Source organism: Crotalus tigris, unplaced genomic scaffold (genome assembly GCF_016545835.1).
Source record: "Crotalus tigris isolate CLP2741 ecotype Arizona unplaced genomic scaffold, ASM1654583v1 scf7180000017560.2302168, whole genome shotgun sequence".
Classification (NCBI taxonomy): Eukaryota; Metazoa; Chordata; class Lepidosauria; order Squamata; family Viperidae; genus Crotalus; species Crotalus tigris.
Window position 1 is genome coordinate 570,634 of NW_024096474.1, and position 24,351 is coordinate 594,984.

The following is a 24,351-nucleotide window of genomic DNA, read 5'->3' on the forward strand; positions in this document are numbered from 1 at the left end:
TGGTGGAAGATGCCATCTGTAAAACATCTTCGACTGGTTTTCCTTGAATGCCGCCGACATAGTCAATTTTATATTTATTTCCCATATTTTTTCCATTTCTCCAATTCTATATTATATCCGAAATTTTTTGCCCATCTAATCATTGTGTCTTTGACAACCTCGTCTTCCATTTTATATCTCAGTAGGTATTTGTATAAATTGCTAATTAATTTTATTTCTGTTCCATGTATAATTTTATCCAATTCTTGCGGCTCTTTTTGGATTTCATATAATTTTTTGTCCTCTGTATATTTAGATTGAATTTGTTTAAATGTCCACCAATCAATCTCTCTGCCAATGTCTTGTTTTGTTTTCAAATTTCCCTGTTCATTTACTAATTCCTTGTATCTAATTATCTTATTTATATCCAATAGGTTTGGGTATTTCAGAGCTTCTGTTGGGGATAACCACATTGGAATTCTTATATAATGTTTTTGTTTTATTTTTTCCCAAGTCTGTAGCACTGCATTCCTAACTATGTGTCTTTGAAAGTATCTGGTCTTTGGGAGCCATTCTCATAGAAAGATGCAGAATCCCAGCAGGCCATGGGTTACAAGGCAGGTGTCAGCCATGAAGATAAGCAGGCAAATGACATTTTAGATAAACATGTGCTACTTTCTTATCTCTACTCTGCTGTGCAGAGCCCGGACCAGCTTGCTCTGCTGTGCCTACAACACAGCTCAACCCAAACTAAGCAGACACAAACTTCCCTAATTTTTCCACTGAAGGAAACTTTGGGAAGAGGCCCTGCTTCCTGTGGCTGACCAGAAGGCTGCCTTGGGAGGGTCCTAGGGTGGTTTTCTCCCGAGCAGCGTGACAGGCATCTTCTTGAGATCCACCTGCCAGTAGGAGAGAATATTTGTAACTCAGGGTTGAAATGAGGGGTCCCTGGTGCTTTCTGAGCTGGGTGGTTTCCTTGCAGACATTTCATGACCCAACTAGGGAACAGCATCAGTGCTAGAAGGGGATGAGGTTTGAAGAGGAGGAGGAGGAGGACTGTGGGGTCCTTGGTGCTCTCTGAGCTGGGTGGTTTCTTTGCAGACATTTCATGACCCAACTAGGGAACATCATCAGTGCTAGAAGGGAAGGGAGTTTGTGGGGAGGGGAGGGGAGGGGAGGAGGAGGAGGAGGAGGAGGAAGACTGTGGGTCCTTGGTGCTCTCTGAGCTGAATGGTTTCCTTGCAGACGTTTCATGACCCAACTAGGGAACATCATCAGTGTTAGAAGGGAAGGGAGTTTGTGGGGAGGGGAGGAGGAGGAGGAGAGGAGAGGAAGAGGAGGAGGACTGTGGGGTCCTTGGTGCTCTCTGAGCTGGGTGGTTTCCTTGCAGACATTTCATGACCCAACTAGCAAACTGCATCAGTGCTAGAAGGGAGTGAGGATTGTGCAAAGCTCACTCCATTCTGGCACTGATGTTATAAAGTTGGGTCATGAAATGTCTGCAACAAAACAACCAAGCTCAGATAGCACCAAAGACTTCCTCCTCCTCCTCCTCCCCCCTCCTCCTCCAATCCACACTGACCGCAGGTCTGACTGCTGAGGAAGGAGAAGAACCAACGGGGCTCCCAATCCTAATAACCACAGCCGGTCCAGAAGGACACTGCAGTTGACCTATTGAAAGCCGCTGAAAGATCAAGGAACACAAGAGTGGGGCGTCACCCAGTCCTGGCTCTGTCAAAGGTCATCAGCAAGTGTGATGAATGCAATCTCCACCTGGCCCAAAGCCAGACTGGAACCGGTCCAGATAATCCATTGGATCCGACACGGAGCTGCTACGGGACCTACAGCTCTGTTGATGGCCCATGTCTGCTGTCAGGTCCAGCTTTCACTCCTTCTCTTCTTTTCTGAAGATTCTGGGCTACAAATTTGCCTTTCTCCCCCAGTGGAAAAGGCTGAGCACCCGCCGGCGGATCTGATGAGTCTTCATCCCGTACACCAGTGGGTTCAGCATGGGGGGCAGCAGGATGTACAGGCTGGCCAGTAGGATGTGGATATAAGCAGGCACGTTTTTGCCAATCCGGTGGGTGAGGAAGGTGAAGAGGGCAGGCACATAAAACATCAAGATGATGCAGGTGTGGGAAGCACAGGTGCCCAGCGCTTTGGCCTGGGCATCTCGTGATGACAACTGGAAGACGGCATGCAGGATCATAGCATAGGATGTGGCAATGAACCCCAGGTCCAGCCCCACCACAAAGAGTGCCAAAGAAATGCCATAGGTCCGGTTGATAAATGTATCGGCACAGGTGACCAGCTTGACCATAGCCATGTGCTCACAGTAGGCATGTTGGATGACCTTATGGAAACAATAAGGCAACCTCTTGAGAAGTACAGGGCCAGGAACGCACAATATGACCCCTCGGCCAGCAGCTGCCAGTCCCATCTTGGCAACCACCGCATTGCTGAGGATGGTTGCGTAGTGCAGTGGGTGGCAGATGGCCACGTAGCGGTCCAAGGCCATGGCCAGCAAGATGGCAGAGTCCACTATGGAGAGGGTGTGCACGAAGTACATCTGGAGCAGGCAGGTGCTGAAGCCAATTTCCCTGGAGCCCGCCCACAGGATGCCCAGCATCTTGGGCAGAACGGTGGTGCTGAGGAGCAGGTCATTCATGGCCAACATGCAGAAGAAGAGGTACATGGGCTTGTGGAGCTCAGGCTCCATCCTGACGACCAAGACGACGGTGATGTTCCCCACCAAAGTCACCACGTAGACGAGGCAAAGCGGGACACCGATCCAGAAGTAAAAAGCTTCCAGGCCAGGAATGCCCACCAGTGTGAAGGAGGCCTGGCCCAGGTCTCCCGTTCCATTGACTGTGGTCATCAGGGCAGGCGTCTCACCCTGTGTGCTCCAAGCTGCCTCTGGGCTGAAGAAAGGCGGGGAGGGAAAAGACAAGAAAGCTCCGATGGTCACCAAGTTCTGGGCTCCCCGAGGAGCCGCTTGGGTCCCCCGTGGCTCAAATCTGCCTCCCTCGTTCATGGTTCGGTTCTTGTGCCCTGACAATGCCTGCCTGGGCTGGCTTTGCCACCCCTCCCACTTCAGGGTCCAAAATGCCAAGGGCTCTTCCCATTGTTGCCCCCTTCTCCTGAAACAAGGGAGGGTCAGGCCTGCCGTCTCCAGCAGGTCTCGCCTCGCTGGCACCCTGCCGCAAAATGCAGGAGGGGTGGGGAAGAGGATGGGAAGGGAGGGAGGGAATGACAGGGTGACAGGAACCAGAGGTGTCAATGTGGAACAAACCAGCCAATCAAGGACGGACCATGAGATCGGAATGCGAAACTCCACCAAAGAGGCACCAAGGCTCAAAGTCGTTCCCATCTGGAGCACTGGGGGACCGGTCAAGGGGGGGGGGAGCCCAGGGAAGTGGGAAAAACGCTGGTTTTGCAAGGAATATTCAGATCCAACTTTGCTTCTGCTGTAACCACTTAAACTTAATAAAAGCGAACCTTTCACTTCAGCAATAGACTTGAGGGTCTTTCTTTCCCAAGTGCCCAAGTTGGGGAAAGACTGGCAGGGGGGCTCCAGAGGCTCATCCTATGCTTTCTGATAACCTTCCAGTCTCGTCTGTGGGCAGATAAGCTGCCCCTGGCTAGTGAAGCTCTAACGTCTCCCTTCCTTCCTTTCCTCTTAGCAAGGTTTTCCAGCACGAGGAAACAGCTCTCCCCTGCCAGGTGAGATCCCGGTTGGCTGGACGCCCACAGCCCATGCGGGGTCCTTACTGTCCAGAGGGAGGGAGCGCTGCAGTGGGTGCCTCAGTTTTGGGCCCCCGGCCCTTCATCATTTTCTCTGAGGGGGGAACAGAAGGGAGGTGTACAGAAGACACACGGTTTTTTAAGGGGGGATTGCTAGTACCCCAAGAGGCAGGCTCAAGGTTCACAAAGATTTTGATGGACTTGAACATAACAACGAGATGCTGTTCAGTGATCAGGAATGTAACTGGCTGCACTTGGAAAAACCCAGTGCAGGATGGGTGGTGCCTGGCTTACCAGTGGTCCTTATAATAATAATAATAATAATAAAGTTGGAAGGGACCTTAGAGGTCATCTAGTCCAACCCCCTGCTCAGGCAGGAAACCCTACACCATTTCAGACATCTCTCCTGGATTAGTTTCCATCCGTTGTGGAGTTGGTCTAGTCTGGGTAGATTAAACATGGCCCCGCAGGAGGTGAAAGGAAAACGCCAGCCTCCTTTGGAAGATTTAGGAGCATTTAGGAAAGAAAAGCCAAATGTACAAGTATAGAATAGAATAGGGGGTACCTGGCTCGACAGTAGTAATTGTGAGGAAGATCTTGGAGTCCTAGCAGACAATCACTTAAATATGAGCCCGCAGTGGGCAGCAGCTGCCAAAAAGGCCAACACACTGCATGAACAGAGGGGGAGAATTAAGATCATGTGAAGCTCTAGTACCACTTTACAAACCCTTAGTAAGTCCACACTTGGAATGCTGTGTCCAGTTCTGGTCACCACAATATAAAAAAGGTGTTGAGATGCTGGAAAGAGTGCAGAGAAGAGCAACCAGGAAGATTGGGGGGGGGGGGTGGAGGCTAAAACATACGAAGACCTGTTGCAGGAATTGGGTGTATCTAGTCTAGTGAAAAGAAGGATTAGGGGTGACATGATAGCAGCCTTCCAACATATCAGGAATTGACACAAAGAAGAGGGAGTCAAGTTATTTTCCAAAGCACCTGAAGGCAGGAAAGAAGCAATGGATGGAAACTAATCAAGCAGAGAAGCAACCTAGAACTAAGGAGAAATTTCCTGAACAATTAATCGGTGGAATGGCTTGCCACCAGACGTTGTGGGTGCTCCAACACTGGGGGTTTTAAAGAAGAGATTAGGCAACCATTTGCCTGAAAGGGTACAGGGTCTCCTGCTTGAGCAGGGGTTTGGACCAGAAGACCCCCAAGCTCTCTTCTAACTCAGTTATTCTGTTGTATTATTATTCCGCGATTCCATCTGGCAAAGAGACCGCCTGCCCACCTTGTTCCAGTTCAACAAGGCTGTGGTCTACTTGATCACATGCCTCATGAAGTCCACGTACATCCCAGCCACAGCATTGCCTTGGTCCACTAATTTAATCCCACTGTCAAAAAAAAGAAGCTGTAAAATTTGTCTGGCACGACCTTTTAAAAACAAATCGTGCTGGTTTTGCCAATTGCACCGTTCATGTTTATTTTCTTTGCCCTGTACTCCGGGGTCTCTCAAAGCTTTCAGTCGATGGCCCTGCCAGTTCTCGAACACTTTGGGGTGTGAGCCCCCTGACCCAGGAGCCCTGAATTCACTCACGGACACTAAGCGCCCTCTGACCATTCCTTACCTGGTTTGTTCTGTGTTTCTCTAGCTATGTACGATCTTCTGCTGTTTCTCTAGCAATGTACGATCTTCTGCATTGCCACAGCTTCACATCTCCCAGGGCTTTGCACAGAACCGGGTGGAACAGACCTGGTCTTTTGTGGCAGTCCTTTCGCTTGGATGTCTTTAGAAAGGAGAAGGACGGCTGGGCAGGCAAGGGAGACAGCTTGATGGCCAACTTCAGAGATTGGTCACAAGTCTCTCCGTCCGGCTCAGAGGCGTCTCAGAGCAAGCGAGCCGGCCACCACGCTGTCCTTGCCAGGGGAACCGCAGCTTCACAGCTTGGCAGCTCTTCCGGGGCCACCTGGAGCAGCATTTGGCCAAAGGCTTCGAGAGATGCTGGCACTTCCTGCTGCCACCAAAGTCTCTTTCTAGGAGTTGTGCTCTCCCTCCTTTTATTTCCTCTTCTACCTTGCTTAGAAGAGCAGAAAATAAATCTCTCCTGCGCAGAGCCCAAGAGGCAGGTGGGGACGGTCCCTCTGGCCAAGAGCTCTGCCATGGGGCCAGCTCCCCAAGGAAGCCTCTTGGGCCGCTGGGCTGGCAAGACCAGGGGGGGGGCACGGCTGCTTGGCCCCCACCCTTCTCTGGCATGGGCCTGTTGTCCCCACTGGGGGCTTCTCTGGCTGAACCCCTTCTTGGCTGCTTCATCCCCATCTCTGAAGACCCAACCAGGAGTTAGCACGCTTTATACCCCTTAAAGCAAATTGAAGTGGTTTACCAAATGTAAGATGCCTAATGCTGTAAAAGCAGTACGAGAAAACAGCCTTAAGGGGTCCCTTGAAAGGGGTGGGGGAGCCCCCTAAAGAGCCACTGGCCCCCCCATCCAGAAGGTGCTGAGAGGGAGCCAGGCGGCTTCCAAGGCCCCTTCCGACGTCTTCAGCCCTCCTGTTATTCTGGACAAAGTCAAATAAGGAGACTCAGAAAACATTTCTGCAATGGCAAGACTTGATTACATAGGTAGTCTCGACTTACAACAGTCCATTTAGTGACTGTTCAGAGTGACTTATGACTGTTTTTCACACTTAACGACCGTTGCAGCATCTCCGTGATCCCGCCAGCAAAATTCAGACTCTCGGCAACTGAATCCTATTTACGGCGGTCACAGGGTCCCGGGGGAGTCATGTGATCCCCTTTTGCAAACTTCTGACAAGCACAGTCAAGGGGGGGGGAATCTGGATTCATTTTACAGCCATGTTACTAACCGAATAACTGCAGCGATTCATTTAACGACCAGGTCAGGAAAGGTCACAAAGTGGGACAAAACCCACTTAGCAACTGTCTCGCTTGGCAACATAAATGTTGGGCTCAATTGTAGTTTAAGTTATGAATTCTAGAGACTCTCTAAATCAGGGGTCTCCAACCTTGTCCACTTTAAGACTTGTGGACTTCAACTTCCAGAATTCTGGGAGTTGAAGTCCACAAGTCTTAAAGTGGACAAGGTTGAGGACCCCTGCTCTAAATAATAAAATAATGATGACTTCAAGAGGTGCCATATTAACTCCAGCTGGCACTCTGCCAATCTGAGCGTCCGAGGGATGCTCTTCGTTGCTCTTCTCTGCGCTCCTTCCAGGCTTTCAACATGCTTTTTGTACCAAAGTGACCAGCGTTAGGATGCAATATTCCAAGTATGGCCTCGCCAAGGCAGGGTCAAGCAGTCCCACCACTTCCCGTGATCTTGAAACTGGGACCCCTCTGTGGGTGCACCCTACTGAAGCACAGATCTATCGCAAGGGATCTGTGGTGGGGAATCAAGACGAGAGAGCAAGGTCCCTGGCCCTGTTGCACATGCAAGCCTTGACTATTCAGAAGTGTGTGTGTGGGTTCATTGGCCCGGCTGGTTCAAAAGTGCTCGTGGGAGGAGGAGGAGGAGGAGGAGGAGGAGGAGGAGGAGGAGGAGGAGGAGGAGGAGGAGGAGGCGGCCCATCAACACTGGGCATCTCAGAGTGCCCCTCCCCCTGCTTGGCCCTGCCCACTTGCCACCCTTCCCAAGACCACCGAAGGAGCCCCTGTGGCACCTTTCTGATTTGAGGTATGTTCAAAGCTTTGGTGAACTTCATAAGATGCAGGAGTGGCTACATTAATATGGGATGGAGAAAGGGGTTGAAGGGAGGGGGGCTTACAGGGGCAGGTCAGAAATGGAGCAGGGGTTTCACTAAGCTCTATCCTCTAGGTTAATAATAGCGTTACTATTGTGACTTTAAATACTAGTGGAGACAGTTAGACTTCGTTTATATTTTATTAATTATGGTTATTTACTTAAAGGAATTGTATCTACTTATCAATTCTTAATTAGATGATTATAGTTAACTCTATTCATTATCATTGTTTAGTATTATATAAACCATGTTTATTCAATATGTATATCCAGACGGTAGTTTGCTTGTTAAAGCATGAGATTATTGTTGGGGGTAACCCCATTATTGTAGCTTCTCCTAATTCCAACCCTACCCTATCTTTAATTCCGTATTCCTACCCTTTCCCATATCCCTGTTTACCCTATCCTTTTCCTACCCTATAAAATCTATTAAAATATTTATTAAAAAAGAGAAAGAAATGGAGCAGGGCCCAAGAAGGAATCCCGTGTGAGGTCAACTGCAGGCGCTCTCAAGAGCAGGGATCCATCTGAATCCCAGCTGGATCCCCTCTCTTCCACCCAAGCAATCTGATGTGGGAGAAACCTCTGGGGCAGCCCAGGGCCGCTGAGAGCCAGGAGCCCCACCGAGGAGCAGCAGCGGAGGCAGCTTTCCCTGGGGAAGGAGAGAAGGAAGTGTCAGCCATAAATACTGTGGACAGCCAGGAAGGCTTGGCCTCGTGGCATGGCGCATCACATTTCTTTCTTCTCCTGGACTATGAGAACTACCAACAGCACCGGCCACCACCGTCCCTGCCCATAAAATAATAAAAAATAGAGCAGCAGCAGAATTAGAATAAGCTGGGGAACCGGTCCTAAAAGGACATAATGCAGCAGCAGCCGTAGGTCTTCCTCCATTGGGGAAGCAGCAGAGACGAAGGACCCTGATTCTTGGGGGGGGGGGGCAGGGGCTTTCTGCTGCTACTTCTTTTTTTTACAGAATATGAGCTGAACTGGTGCATCTGGGCTTGAGCTGAAGGTCTCCAGGAAGGTAAGAGAGGGGCTTATGAATGGAGTAAGAGAAAGAGCAGTGAAGCCTGGAGGGGTAATGGGGGCTTCGGAAAGGAGCTTGCAAGCAAACATCTGCCATTTATATTTCTCTCTCTCTTTATCTCTCTCTCTCTCTCTCTCTCTGTGTGTCCATGAATGTGTATAAGTAGAGAAGAACATATGGCAGCCTCTCCAACCTGTTAATGACCTGCAAACACATTGGAGCTGTGCCCAGAACTCACCACCCCAAATGGGCACAATTTATGGTGAATCCAGCACACCTGGAAGCAGGACCCCAACTTCCAGAGGTCCAGCAGTTATGAAGATTAAAACTGGTTGGATGTGCAGTTGACGATATGTTGAGGCTCCTCTGAATGAGTTCTTGTGTTCTTCCTTTCCAGGGAAGAAAATAAACCATAAATATCCCCATGTTCAGCAACCACTCAGAATCCAGGCCCCCAATTTTCCTCCTGGCAGGCTTTCCTGGCCTAGAGAAACACCATTTCTGGATTTCCCTCCCCATCTGCTCCATGTACTTGGTGGCCCTCACAGGGAACTGCACCATCCTCTTCGTCATCAGGACAGACCCAACTCTCCACTCCCCCATGTACTATTTCCTGTCCATGCTGGCCCTTTCGGACTTGGGCTTGTCCTTGGCCACTTTGCCCACCATGCTGAGTGTCCTGTGGTTCAACCACCCTGAGATCCACTTTGATGCCTGCTTGGTCCAGATGTATTTCATCCACACTTTCTCCATTCTTGAGTCGGGTATTCTACTCTCTATGGCCTTCGATCGCTTGGTGGCCATTCGGAACCCTCTGAGATACACCAGTGTCTTGACCTATGAGGCGGTCATCAAGATTGGGGCGGGGGTAGCCCTTCGAGCTGCCTTCCTTGTCTTCCCAGCCTCCTTCCTCCTGAAGCGTCTGGAGTACAGAAGGATCAATGTCCTCTCCTATTCCTTCTGTTTGCACCAGGACATTCTGAAGGTGGTGCTCTCAGACCGAAGGATCAGCAGCGTCTACGGCTTGACTGTTATACTCTCCTCCACAGGGGTGGATTCACTCCTGCTGGTCTTCTCCTACTTCTTGATCCTCAGGACCGTCCTGGGAACTTTTTCCAAGGAGGAATGCCTCAAAACCTTGAGCACTTGCTTTTCCCACTTCTGTGCTGTCCTGGGTTTCTACATTCTCATGCTGGGTCTCACCATGATCCACCGATATGGGAAGCATGCTTCTCCCATCGTTTACATTGCCATTGCCAACGTTTACCTGTTGTTGCCTCCTCTGATGAACCCCATTGTGTACAGCATCAAAACAAAACAGCTCCGCACTCGGATCTTGAATAGATTTCTGAAAGAGAGAAAACACTGGGAACCTCAAGGAGAACATCACAACTGCAGGGGGAGATGAGGTAGTTTCCCTTTTCCTCCTGCAGCAGATGTTCTCCAGATGTGTTATGAACTCAGTCAGAAAAGGCAGTGCGAGGGGCTAGCAAAGGATGGAGCTGTGATGACAATAGATAGCCTATCAAGAGAGGGCACTTGTACATATGGCGTTACAACTTACTCCAACTTATAATAATAATAATAAATAATAAAGTTGGAAGGGACCTTGGAGATCATCTAGTCCAAGCCCCTGCTCAGGCAGGAAACCCTATACCATTTCAGACAAATGGCTGTCCAGTCTCTTCTTAAGAACTTCCAGTGTTGGAGCATTCACCGCTTCTGGAGGCAGGTGGTTCCAATGATTAATTGTTCTAACTGTCAGGAAGTTTCTCCTTAGTTCCAGGTTGCTTCTCTCCTTGATTGAGTTTCCATCTGTTGCTTCTTGTCCTGCCTTCAGGAGCTTTGGAGAAGAGCTTGACTCCCTTTTCTTTGGGGCAGCCCCTGAGAGATGCTGCTATCCTGTCCTCCCTCGTCCTTCTCTTCATTAAACTAGACATACTAAGACATTAAGGAAGTAGGAGAAAGCTTGTTAATGGAATCAAGACCGGTCATTCCAGAATTATCCTCTTTGGTACATAGAATAACAAAGTTGGAAGGATCTTGGAGGTCTTCTAATCCAACCCCCATACCATTCCAGACAAATGGCTGTCCAGTCTCCTCTTAAAAGTCTCCAGCGATGGGACACCCACAATTTTTGAAGGCAAGTCATTCCACTGTTTAATTGGACACAACTTTACAGCAGTTTCTCTTTGAAATTTACTTTCAACCCAATAGAATGAATCTCTTTTAGGCCTCCTCTGAGGTTGAGAGGATGGAGCGGCAAAGTTCTCCCAGATTCTAGAGGAAGCAGAATCTAGCAAAATCTCTTAATCATTCAGTTTTGTTTGCTGGTGTTAATAATGGAGGTTTCCTTGGTGTGCTTTTGTGCTTGATGCTGGACTGTGTGTTGGAACATTAAGTTCTCTGAATGGCCCTGAAAGGTTTTCCTTTTTTCTTAGTCCATTTTGAGCCTTGGCTTTCCTCACTTCATCTTTGCAGGCTCGGGCTATTTGCTGATATTCTGCCTTATAGTTATATGTTCCTCTTTCCACTTTTTATACTTGTCCTTTTTATCTTTCAATTTATCAGAGAGTTGTTTTTTTTATGCAGCCATGCTGGTTTCTTTTGAGAGCTGTTATTTTTCTTCTTCATTGATATTGTGCTAGACTGGGCTTTTATTATCTCACTTTTCAAAATTTCCCAAGCTTCTTGAGTTGTTTTCCCCTGGAGGATTCTCATCCATGGAATCCTTCCCAAGCTCTCTCTAAGTTTATTGAAATTAGCTCTCTTAAAGTCCAAGACTCTAGTTTGATTGTGTTCTATGCTTGTGCTTCCAGAATGTTGAATTCCAATATGGAATATGGAAAGGGGTTAAAGCACAGCTCTGCAGCCTCATATGGGGAGCCCAGAGGAGCACATGGGGCTGATTGGTGCCCTGAAGGGTTTCTTTTGATTCACTTTAATGTTGAATTTGAACTAAAGACTAGGGGTGACATGAGAGCAGCCTTCCAGAATTTGAGGGGCTACCCCAAAGAAGAGGGGGGTCAAGTTATTCTCCAAAGCACCTGAAGGCAGGACAAGGAGTGGATTGTTAAAAGACCTGATGTCATCATGGGAAAAAAATCCATCTATGTGATCATTAAGAGACGACATCAATTTGGAGGCATAACATCAATCCATCGGTCAATCCCCACGGGTGATGCCCTAGTTCTCCTACCTCTGTGCTGGACTGCAGGCTGATCCTGGTCCTCTGCATGGCCTGGCCAAGGGTCCCCTCCTCCATCTCATCCGGGGGGATGCTTGGAGCCAGCAGGGACTCAAGAGATGAGGCTGGGGTCCTCCTGGCTTTTGGCCATCAACCTCTTGCAGCTGACTTGCCCACCCAGGGAAGGGAAGGGCTATTCCTACATGCCTCTGCCTGAAATGAGGGGGGGGGGTGTTTGCTATGGAAAGGAGTGGAGGGATTTCTCTTCTACTGGATGTTTAAGAGAGGGAAGAGACTGTTGCTCCCCCCCCCCATCCTGAGCCACTCATATTGGGAGGTTTGAAGAGGATGACACGGTTCTCAGGAGCTGCGATGGTTAAAATGCAGCATTGCAGGCTAACTCTGCCCACAGCCAGGAGTTCGATCCTCACCAGCTCAAGGTTGACTCAGCCTTCCGTCTTTCCAAAGTCAGTAAAATGAGGACCCAGATTGTTGGGGGGCAACAGGCTGATTCTGCAGACCGCTTAGAGAAGGCTGTAAAGCGGTATATAAGTCTACGTACTATTGCTGTTCTCAAAGCTGTTTTAAGAGGTTGAGGGGTAGAGAGCTGGATGAGTTGTTAATCTGTCCAGAGATTAAAATTAAATTAAAAAGATGGCTCCTGTATTTCCTTCACTCTGTTTTGCCAACATAGTATCCTGCAGCCAAAAGGGATACTAGAGGTCATCTGCTCCAACAGTCTGCTGAGTGAAAGATCCCCTGGAGCACCTCTGACAGATGGCTGTTTCCTGGCCTCTGTGGAAAGACATCCAGGAAGGAGAAGGTGCCACTTCAAGTAGCTGCCAGTTCCACTGGTTAACAGTTCATACAGTCAAGAGGTTTCCCCTGGTATCTAGCCTGATCTTCCTTCCTTATAGCTCTAACCCCTGGGTTCTGGATTTTCCTTTGGAGCGACAGAGAATAAAAAGACTTCTTCCGTATCAGAATCTTTCACAAATTTGAAGATTTCTATTTAAGTCTCCTCCTGTAGGCTAACCATACCGAGATCCTTTAACAGTTCCTGGGGGGACTTGGTTCTCAAACCCTTCGCCGTCCTGGCAACCGTTGTGTGGACGGATTTCAAGCCCAGTGAATGGAAGGAAGAGAAGGGTCAAAACCCCCAAAGTGGCTGACCTTGGTTCTGGGCTGAGGTCCAGTGGAAGGCAGTGTTGTGCAGAGATGTCCTTCAAGGATGGCTGGATAGGTATTTCAAAGCCAAAGTCGGGGAACATGTGGACCTGCACTTAGAAGCACAAGAAATGGGCATATCTACCCATCTCCTGACTTGCGGTTTGGGATGCCTCGCTCACCAACCTTGACGGACCCCTCCTCACAACACAGCCCCCCACTGGGCCTCAGCCCCATCTCTTCCTGACAGAAATCTTGCCATGGACCTCATGGGTGGCACTTCAGATAAGAAGAGAGACAATCTAGAACAGGGGTAGGCAACCTTGGCTCTTTTATGACTCGTGGACTTCAACTCCCAGAATTCCTGAGCCAGCCTGGCTCAGCTTGGAAACCTCTCCCTTTCACCTCAGCATGGCTGGCTCAGGAATTCTGGGAGTTGAAGCCCACGAGTCATAAAAGAGCCAAGGCTGCCTACCCCTGACCTAGAACTAAGGAGGAATTTCCTGACAGAACAATTAAGAGGTTGTGGGTGCTCCAACACTGGAGGTTTCTAAGAAGAGATTGGACAGCCATTTGTCTGAAATGGTGTACCATTTCCTGCTTGAGTAAGGGGCTGGACTAGAGGTCCTCCAAGGTCCCTCCTAACCCTGTTATTCTGTTAAAATCAGTTCAAGCCCGGCTAGGAAAAGCCACGGACCAGACAGGTGGGGGCGCTCTTCCCTTTCTGTCCATGGGCAGGTCTTGGTCTGCCAACTTCTCAAGGGCTTTGTCATTCCCAGAGAAGCAGCAGACCAGGAGTTCTCTAGAGGTCTGGAGAAAGAGGAGACTTTGGGACAGCTTTCTGATTCTTGCCAGGTGTCCACACGTCCTCCTGCAACCCCAACCCACATTGGCAGAACAAGCAAAGCAAAGATCTTTCATGCACACGTGGAAACCCACCACCTTCTGCACCAGAACTGGCCTGCTGGGACGCTGTCCAGGCCAGTCTCTGGCCTCCTGACCAAGGCAGGTTAGAGACGCTTCCGGGATAGAGAGAGCTGAGCTGGTGTACTCGATGCCACCTGACAGACGGGAGCAAAGCATGTTAAACTGCTGGTGTGGATGGGCAGCAGCCCCAGTTCCTGATGCCAGCTCCCTGGACACCCTCTGGCCGAACCGCCAGTTACCCCTTGAGCCCCATACCTCAGCGGCTCTGAGGATTCACCCCACAGCCCACAGCAGAGGTGGGAGGAGCTTCAGCCCTCCGTGGGGTCCATCCCTCCACGGAGCAGAAATTGGGAGAGCTGAGGCTCCCCATAAGCTGGTCTGCTGGATGCCTGCCCTTTCACCCCTTTGTCCCCACAGAAATCGGGAGGGGACATCTGGAGAGACCAAGAGGAAGAACACCCTGGAGCAAGCGAGGAGCCAGAGGGCCCTGGGGGAAAGAGGGAGGCAAACCTGGAGCCATAAAGCATCTGCCCTCATTTGCAGGAGAGCAAGGAAAGAGGAGAGGCAGAACCACTTCCTGTTGGGTGAGTGGCTTTGCCTGTTGGGGGGGGGGGTCAGCTGGGCTTCCAGTCCAAGCCTAAATTAGTCTGGGTTGTGTTTCTATCCTCTCTTCACCTGTTCCTTCCCGTTGAGGCTCTGTCCTCGTGCGTTTTCAAGTTTCTCTGCTGAATGGAGGGAGGGACCCCTTCTCCTTTGGCACCCTTTCCCATTCCTCCATCGCTGTTGGTCTTTCTGTTTTCCTAGGAAAGGTTCCTCTTCACACACACACACACACACACACACACACACACACACACACACACACACACGATGATCCCCTTTCACTCTCTCTTCTCACGGCCATATCTTGCAGGAAAGAGATGCTGAGGAGTTGGGGAAAACCTACTGAAGTGCAGGATTTTAAAGGTCTGGGAGAAGAGCGGTGTTTTCCTTGTGGTGAAGGATATTTGGGGAGATCCTGACGGAGCCAAAACTTCCTGGGATTGAGGGTTCCACAGCTGTGGAGGTGAAGGGGCAGACTAAGTGGCCCTTTTCCTCTTGGACATCCAACAGTGCCGTCAGTTTCTTTCTTCAAACAATTATAATTAAGCTGGAATGCCTGGTGAGAATTGAGGTTCTCCAGCTGGGCATCCTTTCTGAGAAGGAAGGATTCACTGGAGAAGAGCCTAATGCTGGGAAAGATGGAGGGCAAGAGAAGAAGGGGACGACAGAGAATGAGATGGCTGGATGGAGTCCCTGAAGCAGTAGGTGTGAATTTAAATGGACTCCAGAAGATGGTAGAGGACAGGAAGACCTGGAGGAACGTTGTCCATGGGGTCGTGATGGGTCGGACACGACTTCGCAATTAACAACAACAACAGCTGGGCAATCCATGGGCTTTGTGAAAGCACAGAATGCAAAAGAGAGAGAAAGGATAGAAAAGAGGAAAAGGAGAGGTGAGAAGGATGTCATTTGCCAGTTCAGGAAACGAACCTCTATACTGTGCATTTGTGTGTGCAGATGTGTGAGTGATTCTCTACATGCGAGAACTGAAAGGTGAGCAGCTAAGAATATATTTTAACACCCCCAATCTGTTGATGACCTGCAGACATGTTGGATTTAGGTCCAGACAATCCCCCAATTAGATTGGAGTTATTGGCCTTGAAATCAAAAGCATTGGGAGGTAGCACAGCATTTTATGAAACCCGAACGCTGGATGGGTGTGAAGCTTCATTAATGATCAGCAGAGGCCATCTGAATAACTTCTTGTGGCTTTTTTCCCAGTGAAGAAAATAATCCAGAATTAACAGAAATATCCCCATGTTCAGCAACCACTCAGAATCCAGGCCCCCAATTTTCCTCCTGACAGGCTTTCCTGGCCTAGAGAAACACCATTTCTGGATTTCCCTCCCCATCTGCTCCATGTACTTGGTGGCCCTCACAGGGAACTGCACCATCCTCTTCGTCATCAACTCTCCACTCCCCCATGTACTATTTCCTGTCCATGCTGGCCCTCTCGGACCTGGGCTTGTCCTTCGCCACTTTGCCCATCATGTTGAGTGTCCTGTGTTCAACCACCGTCAGATCTACTTTGATGCCTGCTTGGTCCAGATGTTCTTCATCTACGCTTGCTCCATTATGGAATCTGGCATTCTGTTGGCCATGGCCTTTGATCGCTTGATGGCCATCCAGAACCCTCTGAGGTACATCAGTGTCTTGACCAACGGGACGGTCATCAAGATTGGGGTGGTGCCCTCCGGTCCATCTGCCTTGTCCTGTCAGGACCCATCCTTATGAGTCTTCAGGAATTTGGGAGGAAGAATGTGCTTTCCTACTCTATGTGTTTGCACCCAGATCTCCTGAAGTTGGTTCATTCAGATAGGAGAAACAGCAGCGTCTACGGCTTGATCGTTATGCTCTCCTCCACAGGGGTGGATTCACTCCTGCTGGTCCTCTCCTACGTCTTGATCCTCAGGACCTTCCTGGGAGTGGCCTCCAAGGAGGAACGCTCCCGGGTGCTCAGCACCTGCATCTCCCACCTTTGTGCAGTCCTCAGCTTCTCCATCCCCATGCTTGGGCTCAGCATGATCCACCAATTTGGGAGGCACGCGTCCCTCATCGTTTACATCATCATCGCCAATGCTTTTTTGTTAGTGCCCCCCTTGATGAACCCCATTGTGCACAGTGTGAAGACCAAACAGATCCGCACGGGGATCCTCAAGAGGTTCCAGAGGGGCAGAGAAGAGTGAGACGCTCATGGAGGTCATCACTAACGAACGGCCATTTTTTGCTTGTAGTTCTTTTCCCCTCCCGGAGATGTGCCTGGAATTCAATAAGAAATGGGGTTCCATAGTTCACAGTGCAGCCAGGGAAGACAGGAGGAGCTTCCATAAAAGGTCAGACTTGCAGGAGGGGAAAGATTTTTAAAAAACCTTTCATTTCAGATCATGGAGGAATTCTGGCTGTGGGGTTCTCTCCCCTCCCCCCCCCCCGCAAATTCACTTTTGTTGACTAAATCCATTTCAGCTCCGTCTGAGGTTGAGAGTGACGTAGCTTAAGTTCCATCTTAAACAGAATCCAGAAATACCTCTAAAGGAAAGAAAAAAAGAAAGTTCATTCAGTTGTGTTTTTTTTTCCATGGGAGATACTGTTGTCTCTCTTTGTAAGAGAGACGGGAGGCTTGACCGGCATATAAATTTAAATAAATAAGTAAATAAAAGCTTCTGTGCTTGATTCTGGACTCTTGTTGGGACTTTCGCGGAGATTGGAAGTCTGTCCTGGTTCTTACCTCATTATTCATGCCATTTCCCAGAATACTGTAATCCAGTGGTTCTCCACCTGCGGCCCGAGACCCCTGGGGGGCTGTGGTATTGTCACAGGGGGGTCTGCAAAGGCTTTAAGAAATGTTATGATTTAAATCTTGAGCGTCCATGGCCCTGTCCGTGGCCACAAAAGGTATTCAAAGGGGGTCCGTGTTGAAGAAAAGGTTGAGAACCCCTGTTGTAAGCTGCCCAGAGTGACTAAAGTTGAAATAAGATGGGCGGCTAATACGTTTTACAAATAAATACATGATTTTATTTTATTGTGGGCTGCCACAAAGAAGAGGGGGTCAACTTATTCTCCAAAGCAGGACAAGAAACAACGGATGGAGACTTAATCAAGGAGAGCAGCAACCTGGAACTAAGGAGGGATTTCCTGACAGGGAGAACAATTAACCAGGGGAACTCCTTGCCTCCAGAACTTGTGGCTGCTCCATCACTGGAGGCTTTTAAGAAGAGACTGGACAGCTATTTGTCTGAAATGGTGTAGGGTTTCCTGCCTGAGCGGGGGGTTGGACTAGATGACCTCCAACGTCCCTTCCAGCTCTATTCTGACTGAATGACTGGCTGATTGACTGATTGATCGATTGAAATAAACAGATAAATCTGGAGTAACTCTCCCAGTCAGGTTCATCTAAATTTGGGGCATTCGGTTTCTTCCCTCTTTGCTTGTGCCAGGGAAGGTAAGGGGAATCACTCTGGGTGCTGCTTGTTATACGGCAGGTCTGTTGGGGTGTAGACTGCAGGGAAGGGGACCCCCGGCCCGTGTTGCAGTCTGCTTCTAAGGTGACTTTAAGGATGGGGACCATCACAGGCCAGGCTGGACAAATCTGGGGGAGCAGTCGCGCTTCCTAACTCATCAGGCAGCCAGAGAGTTGAGGCTGGCCGCAGTGGCCGCAGAATGGTGCCCGCTGCCCTACAGTACATCCCGTTACCCTTCCGGATTCTGCTTCCTTGTTCCTCCTTTTTCAGCCAACCTTCCCTTCTCCTGGCTTATCTCAGACTTTTGCTTCTCTGCCTCTCCTGGGAGAGTCTGCCCTGTCACTCAGAGCTCTCGGCTTGTCGCTAGGCAACTCTGGGCCCCCACCCTCCCTGGCCAGTTATCAGGACCTCCTCAGCTGCTTGGCGGCTCTTGAGAGGAGGAAGGAGCGAGAGAGCAGCTCCTTTGGCCACTGCATCTCCTCCACCACCTGTCTGGGCCACTGTGGTAGTGCTGGGCTCCACCCTGGAATAATAGAGTAACAGAATAACAGAGTTGGGGGGGACCTTGGAGGTCATCTAGTCCAACCAATAGTATTCCAATATCTCAGGGGCTGCCCCAAAGAAGAGGGAGTCAAGCTCTTCTCCAAAGCGCCTGAAGGCAGGACAAGAAGCAACGGGTGGAAACCAGTCAAGGAGAGAAGCAACCTGAAACTAAGGAGAAACTTCCTGACAGGGAGAACAATCAACCAGTGGAACCACCTGCCTCCAGAAGCGGTGAATGCTCCAACACTGGACGTTTTTAAGAAGAGACTGGGCAGCCATTTGTCTGAAATGGTATAGGGTTTCCTGCCTGAGCACGGGTTGGACTAGATGACTCCAAGATCCCTTCCAACTTTACTACTATTACTAACCCCTTGCTCAAGCAGCAGACCTTATACCATTCTGGACCGATGGCTGTCCAGTCCCTTCTTAAAAACCTTCAGTGATGGAGCACCCACAACTTCCGAAGGCAGGCAGTTCCACTGGTTAATTGCTCTCACTGTAATATACCATCAAACATCCACATCTTCCTATCCCAGGTCCTTGGGAAGGACTCGATAGGTAGACAAAATGCCAAATCCAGTCTGAACATCTGGCTGACTGTGCGATGATCCATAATAATAATAATAATAATAAAGTTGGAAGGGATCTTGGAGGTCATCTAGTCCTACCCCCTGCTCAGGCAAGGAGCCCTATGCCATTTCGGACAAATAGCTGTCCACTCTCTTCTTAAAAACATCCAGTGTTGGAGCATTCACTGCTTCTGGAGGCAGGTGGTTCCACTGGTTAATTGTTCTCACTGTCAGGAAGTTTCTCCTTAGTTCTAGGTTGCTTGTCTCCTTGATGAGCTTCCATCCATTGCTTCCTTGTCCTGCCTTCTGATGCTTTGGAGGATCAGTTGGTCCCTTCTTCTTTGTGGCAGCCCCTTTAGATATTGGGAGGCTGCTGTCCTGTCACCCTTAGCCCTTCCTTTTGGTTAAACTGTTTTTCTGGCTGTCCAGCCCCAGAGCCATTGACCACACCGCCCGTATCTTCTTGCTGGGATTGTCCCAATCTTCCCTTCCAACTTCGTCCCATCTTTCTCCCACCACCCCTCCGTGGATGACCTCCTTTGCAGACAATCAGCAGCTCACTTTTCTCACAGCAAAACGCAGAATACCGCAGTCCACTATCAGCGTTCTGTAAAAGGGGTTGGAGATGGCCAGGAAATCTGGAGTGGTACCAACCCATAGCCAGATCCCACCAAGAAACCAGGAGGCGTCTGCAGCAGACGGATCGTGTTTACCAAATGGCAGAAGCCCTTGTGAACTGAAGCTCCCTTCAGCAGATGGGTGGGACGGCTGGGCTGAGGGAGGACTTGAATTGGGATGCTCTGGGGTGAAAAAAAAAGAGGGGGGAGGCGGGCTTGTGCTTTTTAATAAAATGGATTAGTTTGAAAGGTAGTCCTGGACTCTTTCTGACTTCAGCCACCCTAGAGCAACTTGGCTCTCCTCCTATAAGGTCATCAATAAGTGTCCCAAAGATGCTTTTTCCTGGATTTATGGGAACTGGAATCCAAAACATCCTGAGGCAGGACACTATGCTGGGGAGATCTCGGACCTATGAAAACGAACGCTGGATGCGTGTGAAGCTTCATCAACAAACAGCAGAGGCCATCTGAATACCTTCTTGTGGTTTTTTTCCCAGTGAAGAAAACAATCCAGAATTAAAAGAAATATCCCCATGTTCAGCAACCACTCAGAATCCAGGCCCCCAATTTTCCTCCTGACAGGTTTTCCTGGCCTAAAGAAACACCATTTCTGGATTTCCCTCCCCATCTGCTCCATGTACTTGGTGGCCCTCACAGGGAACTGCACCATCCTCTTCGTCATCAGGACAGATCCAACTCTCCACTCCCCCATGTACTATTTCCTGTCCATGCTAGCCCTCTCGGACCTGGGCTTGTCCTTCACCGCTTTGCCCACCATGCTGAGTGTCCTGTGGTTCAACCACCATCAGATCCACTTTGATGCCTGCTTGATCCAGATGTTCTTCATCCACACTTTCTCCATTCTTGAGTCAGGTATTCTACTCTCTATGGCCTTTGATCACTTGGTGGCCATCTGGAATCCTCTGAGATACGTAAGAGACAGTCATCAAGATTGGGGTGGGATAGTCCTCCAGTCCAGTTGCCTTGTCCTGCCAGGCCCCATCCTTATGAGTCTTCAGGAATTTGGGAGGATGAATGTGCTTTCCTACTCTATGTCTTTGCATCCAGATCTCCTGAAGTTGGTTCATTCAGATAGGAGGAACAGCAGCGTCTACGGCTTGATCATTATGCTCTCCTCCACAGGGGTGGATTCACTCCTGCTGGTCCTCTCCTACGCCTTGATCCTCAGGACCATCCTGGGAGTGGCCTCCAAGGAGGAACGCTCCCAGGCGCTCAGCACCTGCATCTCCCACCTTTGTGCGGTCCTCAGCTTCTCCATCCCCATGCTTGGGCTCAGCATGATCCACCGATTTGGGAGGCACGCGTCCCTCATCGTTTACATCGTCATCGCCAATGCTTTTTTGTTAGTGCCCCCCTTGATGAACCCCATTGTGCACAGTGTGAAGACCAAACAGATCCTCAGGGGGATCTTCAAGACGTTTCAGAAGGAGGGAGTACCATGAGAACCTGGACTCAGTGGGACTCTAAGCCGCAAGCATTGGGATGTACGATTTCACATCCGCCGTGGACTTTCTCCGCCCATGTCTGCCATTCAGAGCAACGTTGCAATTTCTGAATTTGTTTAAGTGGTATCGGCTGCATCAGAAACTCCTTTGTTGTGTCAGAAAGAGAACAATGTGCTTTCCTTTTGAAGAAGAGCGCTGATCTGCCGTTAAAGAGCCAAGATTGGAAATCAAAATCGGGTTTTCCATGCAATCCTGGCTTGATGTTTCAGAACAGTGGAGAAAGGCTGGTCCCTGCTCCTTCTTCCGGGATAAAATACATTTCAGAGGGTCTATACTGGCCCTCCGAGTAGCCCCCTCGAAATGAAACAGATTCCCAGGTCCTTCGGTGCTGAGGAGGAACGCTAAAACTCAAATAAAAATGGCTTCTATGTTTGGCGTTGCTGTCTTATGGTTCATAAGCGTGGCTGGTGTACTCTAGAGCAGTGTTTCCCAAACTTGACAATTTTAAGGCATGAGGACTTCAACTCCCAGAATTCCACAGCCAGCAACGCTGGCTGTGGAATTCTGGGAGTTGAAGTCCACATGCCTTAAAATTGTCAAGTTTGGGAAACACTGCTCTAGAAAAGAGCTTTATTCTCTGAATTGTTCAGAAGGCCTGCCCAGCGTTTGTGCTGATTTCTGGATGGAAATGAGGCACATAAATACAAAGGGTTGTCAAAGTTGCCCTTTGGCAAGATGGGCAGCCAATGAATTTGGTAAATAAATAAATAAATAAATAAATAAATAAATAAATAAATAAATAAATAAATAAATGCACTCGTCTTCCTGCTTGGGGTTTGGGGTGTGTAAAAGTGAGCCCTGCGTGTCTCTGGATCGGAGGCAGACGGTCTCAGCCCACAAAAAGGACGCGCCGCTTCCAGGGCCTGCTCCCTCCCTGATCTGATCTAAACTAATACATCCAGATCTAAGGCCCAGTTTAGTCTAGTGCAGGGGTAGGCAACATTGGCTCTTTTATGACTTGTGGACTTCAACTCCCAGAATTCCTGAGCCAGCATGGGGAAAACTTTAGCTCCTTCATGACTGGTGAACTTCAACTCCCAGAATTCCTGAGCCAGCATGAGAGAAACTTTGGCCTCTTCATGACTCCTGGACTTCAACTCCCAGAATTCCTCAGCCAGCATGGAGGAACTATGGCCCCTTCGTGACTCGTGGACTTCAACTCCCAGAATTCCTCAGCCAGCATGGGGAAAACTTTAGCTCCTTCATGACTGGTGAACTTCAACTCCCAGAATTCCTGAGCCAGCATGAGAGAAACTTTGGCCCCTTCATGACTCCTGGACTTCAACTCCCAGAATTCCTCAGCCAGCATGGGGGAACTATGGCCCCTTCATGACTTGTGGACTTCAACTCCCAGAATTCCTGAGCCAGCCTGGCTCAGATTGGAAACCTCTCCCTTTCCCCTCAGCATGGCTGGCTCAGGAATTCTGGGAGTTGAAGTCCACGAGTCATCAAAGAGCCAAGGTGGCCTACCCCTGGTCTAGTGGTTAAGGCACCAGGCTAGAAAGCAGAAGACGATGAGTTCAAGTCCTCCCTTAGCCATGAAAGTAGCTGGGTGACTTTGGGCCAGTCATTCTCCCACCAGCCCAGCCCACCTCACAGGAAAATATGAGGAGGAAGGTGTGTTGAATATGTTTGTCACCGTGAATTATTTGTAAAAATAATAAAGGCAGGATACAAAATAATTAATCATAATGAGTCGGCTTATTGCTCTTCTGCGGCAAAGTTAGCTTGTCACCGTCAAACTGCAGCTGTGTGCTTCGGTTAAAATCCAGTTATAAAACTCCTACCCAATATTTATAAGATAAGTTTTAAAATCACTTTTAAAATTATCAAATGGAGCTCACATTCATGCAGTCGCCTGCATTGCTATCTCTCCGGGAGTCTTTGCTGTTTTACTCACTTTTGGTCCTAAGGCAGTGTTTCCCAAACTTGACAATTTTAAGGCATGAGGACTTCAACTCCCAGAATTCCACAGCCAGCGTTGCTGGCTGTGGAATTCTGGGAGTTGAAGTCCACATGCCTTAAAATTGTCAAGTTTGGGAAACACTGTCCTAAGGGAAAAATCTCCCTCATCAACCTGATCGGAAGGTCTGGTGCAGGCTTGTTCGGTCAAAAGGGCTCACCACTTTCCTTGGTTTGATTTCTCCCACAGCAGGACCATAAATTAAGGTCAGAGTACGCACCCAGGCAGGGCCAGGGATCTGGGCTGGGGAAGGGGCTTTCTATGGAATGGGTGGGTGGGCTGGGAACATATCAGATTTGTCTTCTGTTGGTACCTACTCAGAGAGTCAATTACAAGGGTTCATGCAGAGGGCCAAATCAGGAGTCCCTGTTATTAAAATTAGGTATCTTTTATGGGGCTAAAGAAGAACAGTTTCTATTTATTACTGTTCTTTATTCACAATACTTATAAACCACTCCAATTGTAGTGACTTTTGGTGGGGCACAACGGAGCAAAACCCGTCAATCGCACAAAATGCAGCATGATAACACAGCAATGAATAATAAGAGGGAAAGCCATAATCCACGGTGAAGGGCTGAAGCAGCTGCGTCATCGGGATTTTGCAAAATCCAGGGAGATTACAGGCCAAATTACAGTTTGTAAGATTAAAGTTTATGGAAGGCATTAAATGAAGCTGACATTTATAATAGAATAACAGAGTCAGAAGGGGCCTTGGAGGTCTTCTAGTCCAACCCCCTGCTCAAGCAGGAAACTTTATACCGTTCCTAATGAACGGCTGTCCAGTCTCTTCTTGAAAACCTCCAGTACTGGAGCACCCACAACTTCTGGTGGCAAGCAGTTCCACTGATTGATCGTTCTCTCGGATAGGAAATTTCTTCTTAGTTCTAGGTGGAATCTCTCTTCGACAAGCTTCCATCTCTTACTTCTTGCTCTGCCCTCAGGTGATTTGGACAAAAGGCTGACACCCCTCTTTTCCTTGTGACAGCTCCTCAAATACTGGAAGACTGCTATCAAGTCACCCCTCGTCCTCCTCTTTGTTAGACTAGACATACCCAATTCCTGCAACCGTTCTTTGTATGTTTTAGCATCCAGTCCCCTAATCATCTTTGTTGCTGTTCTCTGCACTCTTTCTAGAGTCTCAACATCTTTTTGTGTTGCGGTGACCAAAACTCGATGCCATATTCCTAGTATGGTCTTACCAGTGCAGTATAAAATGACATTAACACTTTACATCATCTTGATTCCTTCTCTCTGTTGACGAAGCCTAATATTGTGTTGGCTTT

At 49.0% G+C, this 24,351-nt stretch overlaps 3 protein-coding genes and 1 pseudogene across 3 annotated transcripts; 3 read left to right on the top strand and 1 right to left on the bottom strand.

Moving 5' to 3' along the window:
- Positions 1-1,748: 1,748 nt before the first annotated feature.
- Positions 1,749-2,857, bottom strand: LOC120309970 (putative olfactory receptor 52P1). Its single transcript, XM_039347751.1, has one exon. The coding sequence runs from the start codon at positions 2,855-2,857 to the stop codon at positions 1,898-1,900; it is 960 nt and encodes a 319-aa protein (XP_039203685.1). The 3' UTR covers positions 1,749-1,897.
- Positions 2,858-8,932: 6,075 nt separating this feature from the next.
- LOC120309993 (olfactory receptor 51G2-like) lies at positions 8,933-9,916 on the top strand. Its single transcript, XM_039347820.1, has one exon. The coding sequence runs from the start codon at positions 8,933-8,935 to the stop codon at positions 9,914-9,916; it is 984 nt and encodes a 327-aa protein (XP_039203754.1).
- A 4,332-nt stretch (positions 9,917-14,248) lies between these two features.
- LOC120310187 lies at positions 14,249-17,062 on the top strand (annotated as a pseudogene).
- Positions 17,063-19,806: 2,744 nt separating this feature from the next.
- Positions 19,807-21,248, top strand: LOC120310191 (olfactory receptor 51G2-like). Its single transcript, XM_039348333.1, has one exon. The coding sequence runs from the start codon at positions 20,113-20,115 to the stop codon at positions 21,040-21,042; it is 930 nt and encodes a 309-aa protein (XP_039204267.1). The 5' UTR covers positions 19,807-20,112; the 3' UTR covers positions 21,043-21,248.
- Positions 21,249-24,351: the final 3,103 nt, after the last annotated feature.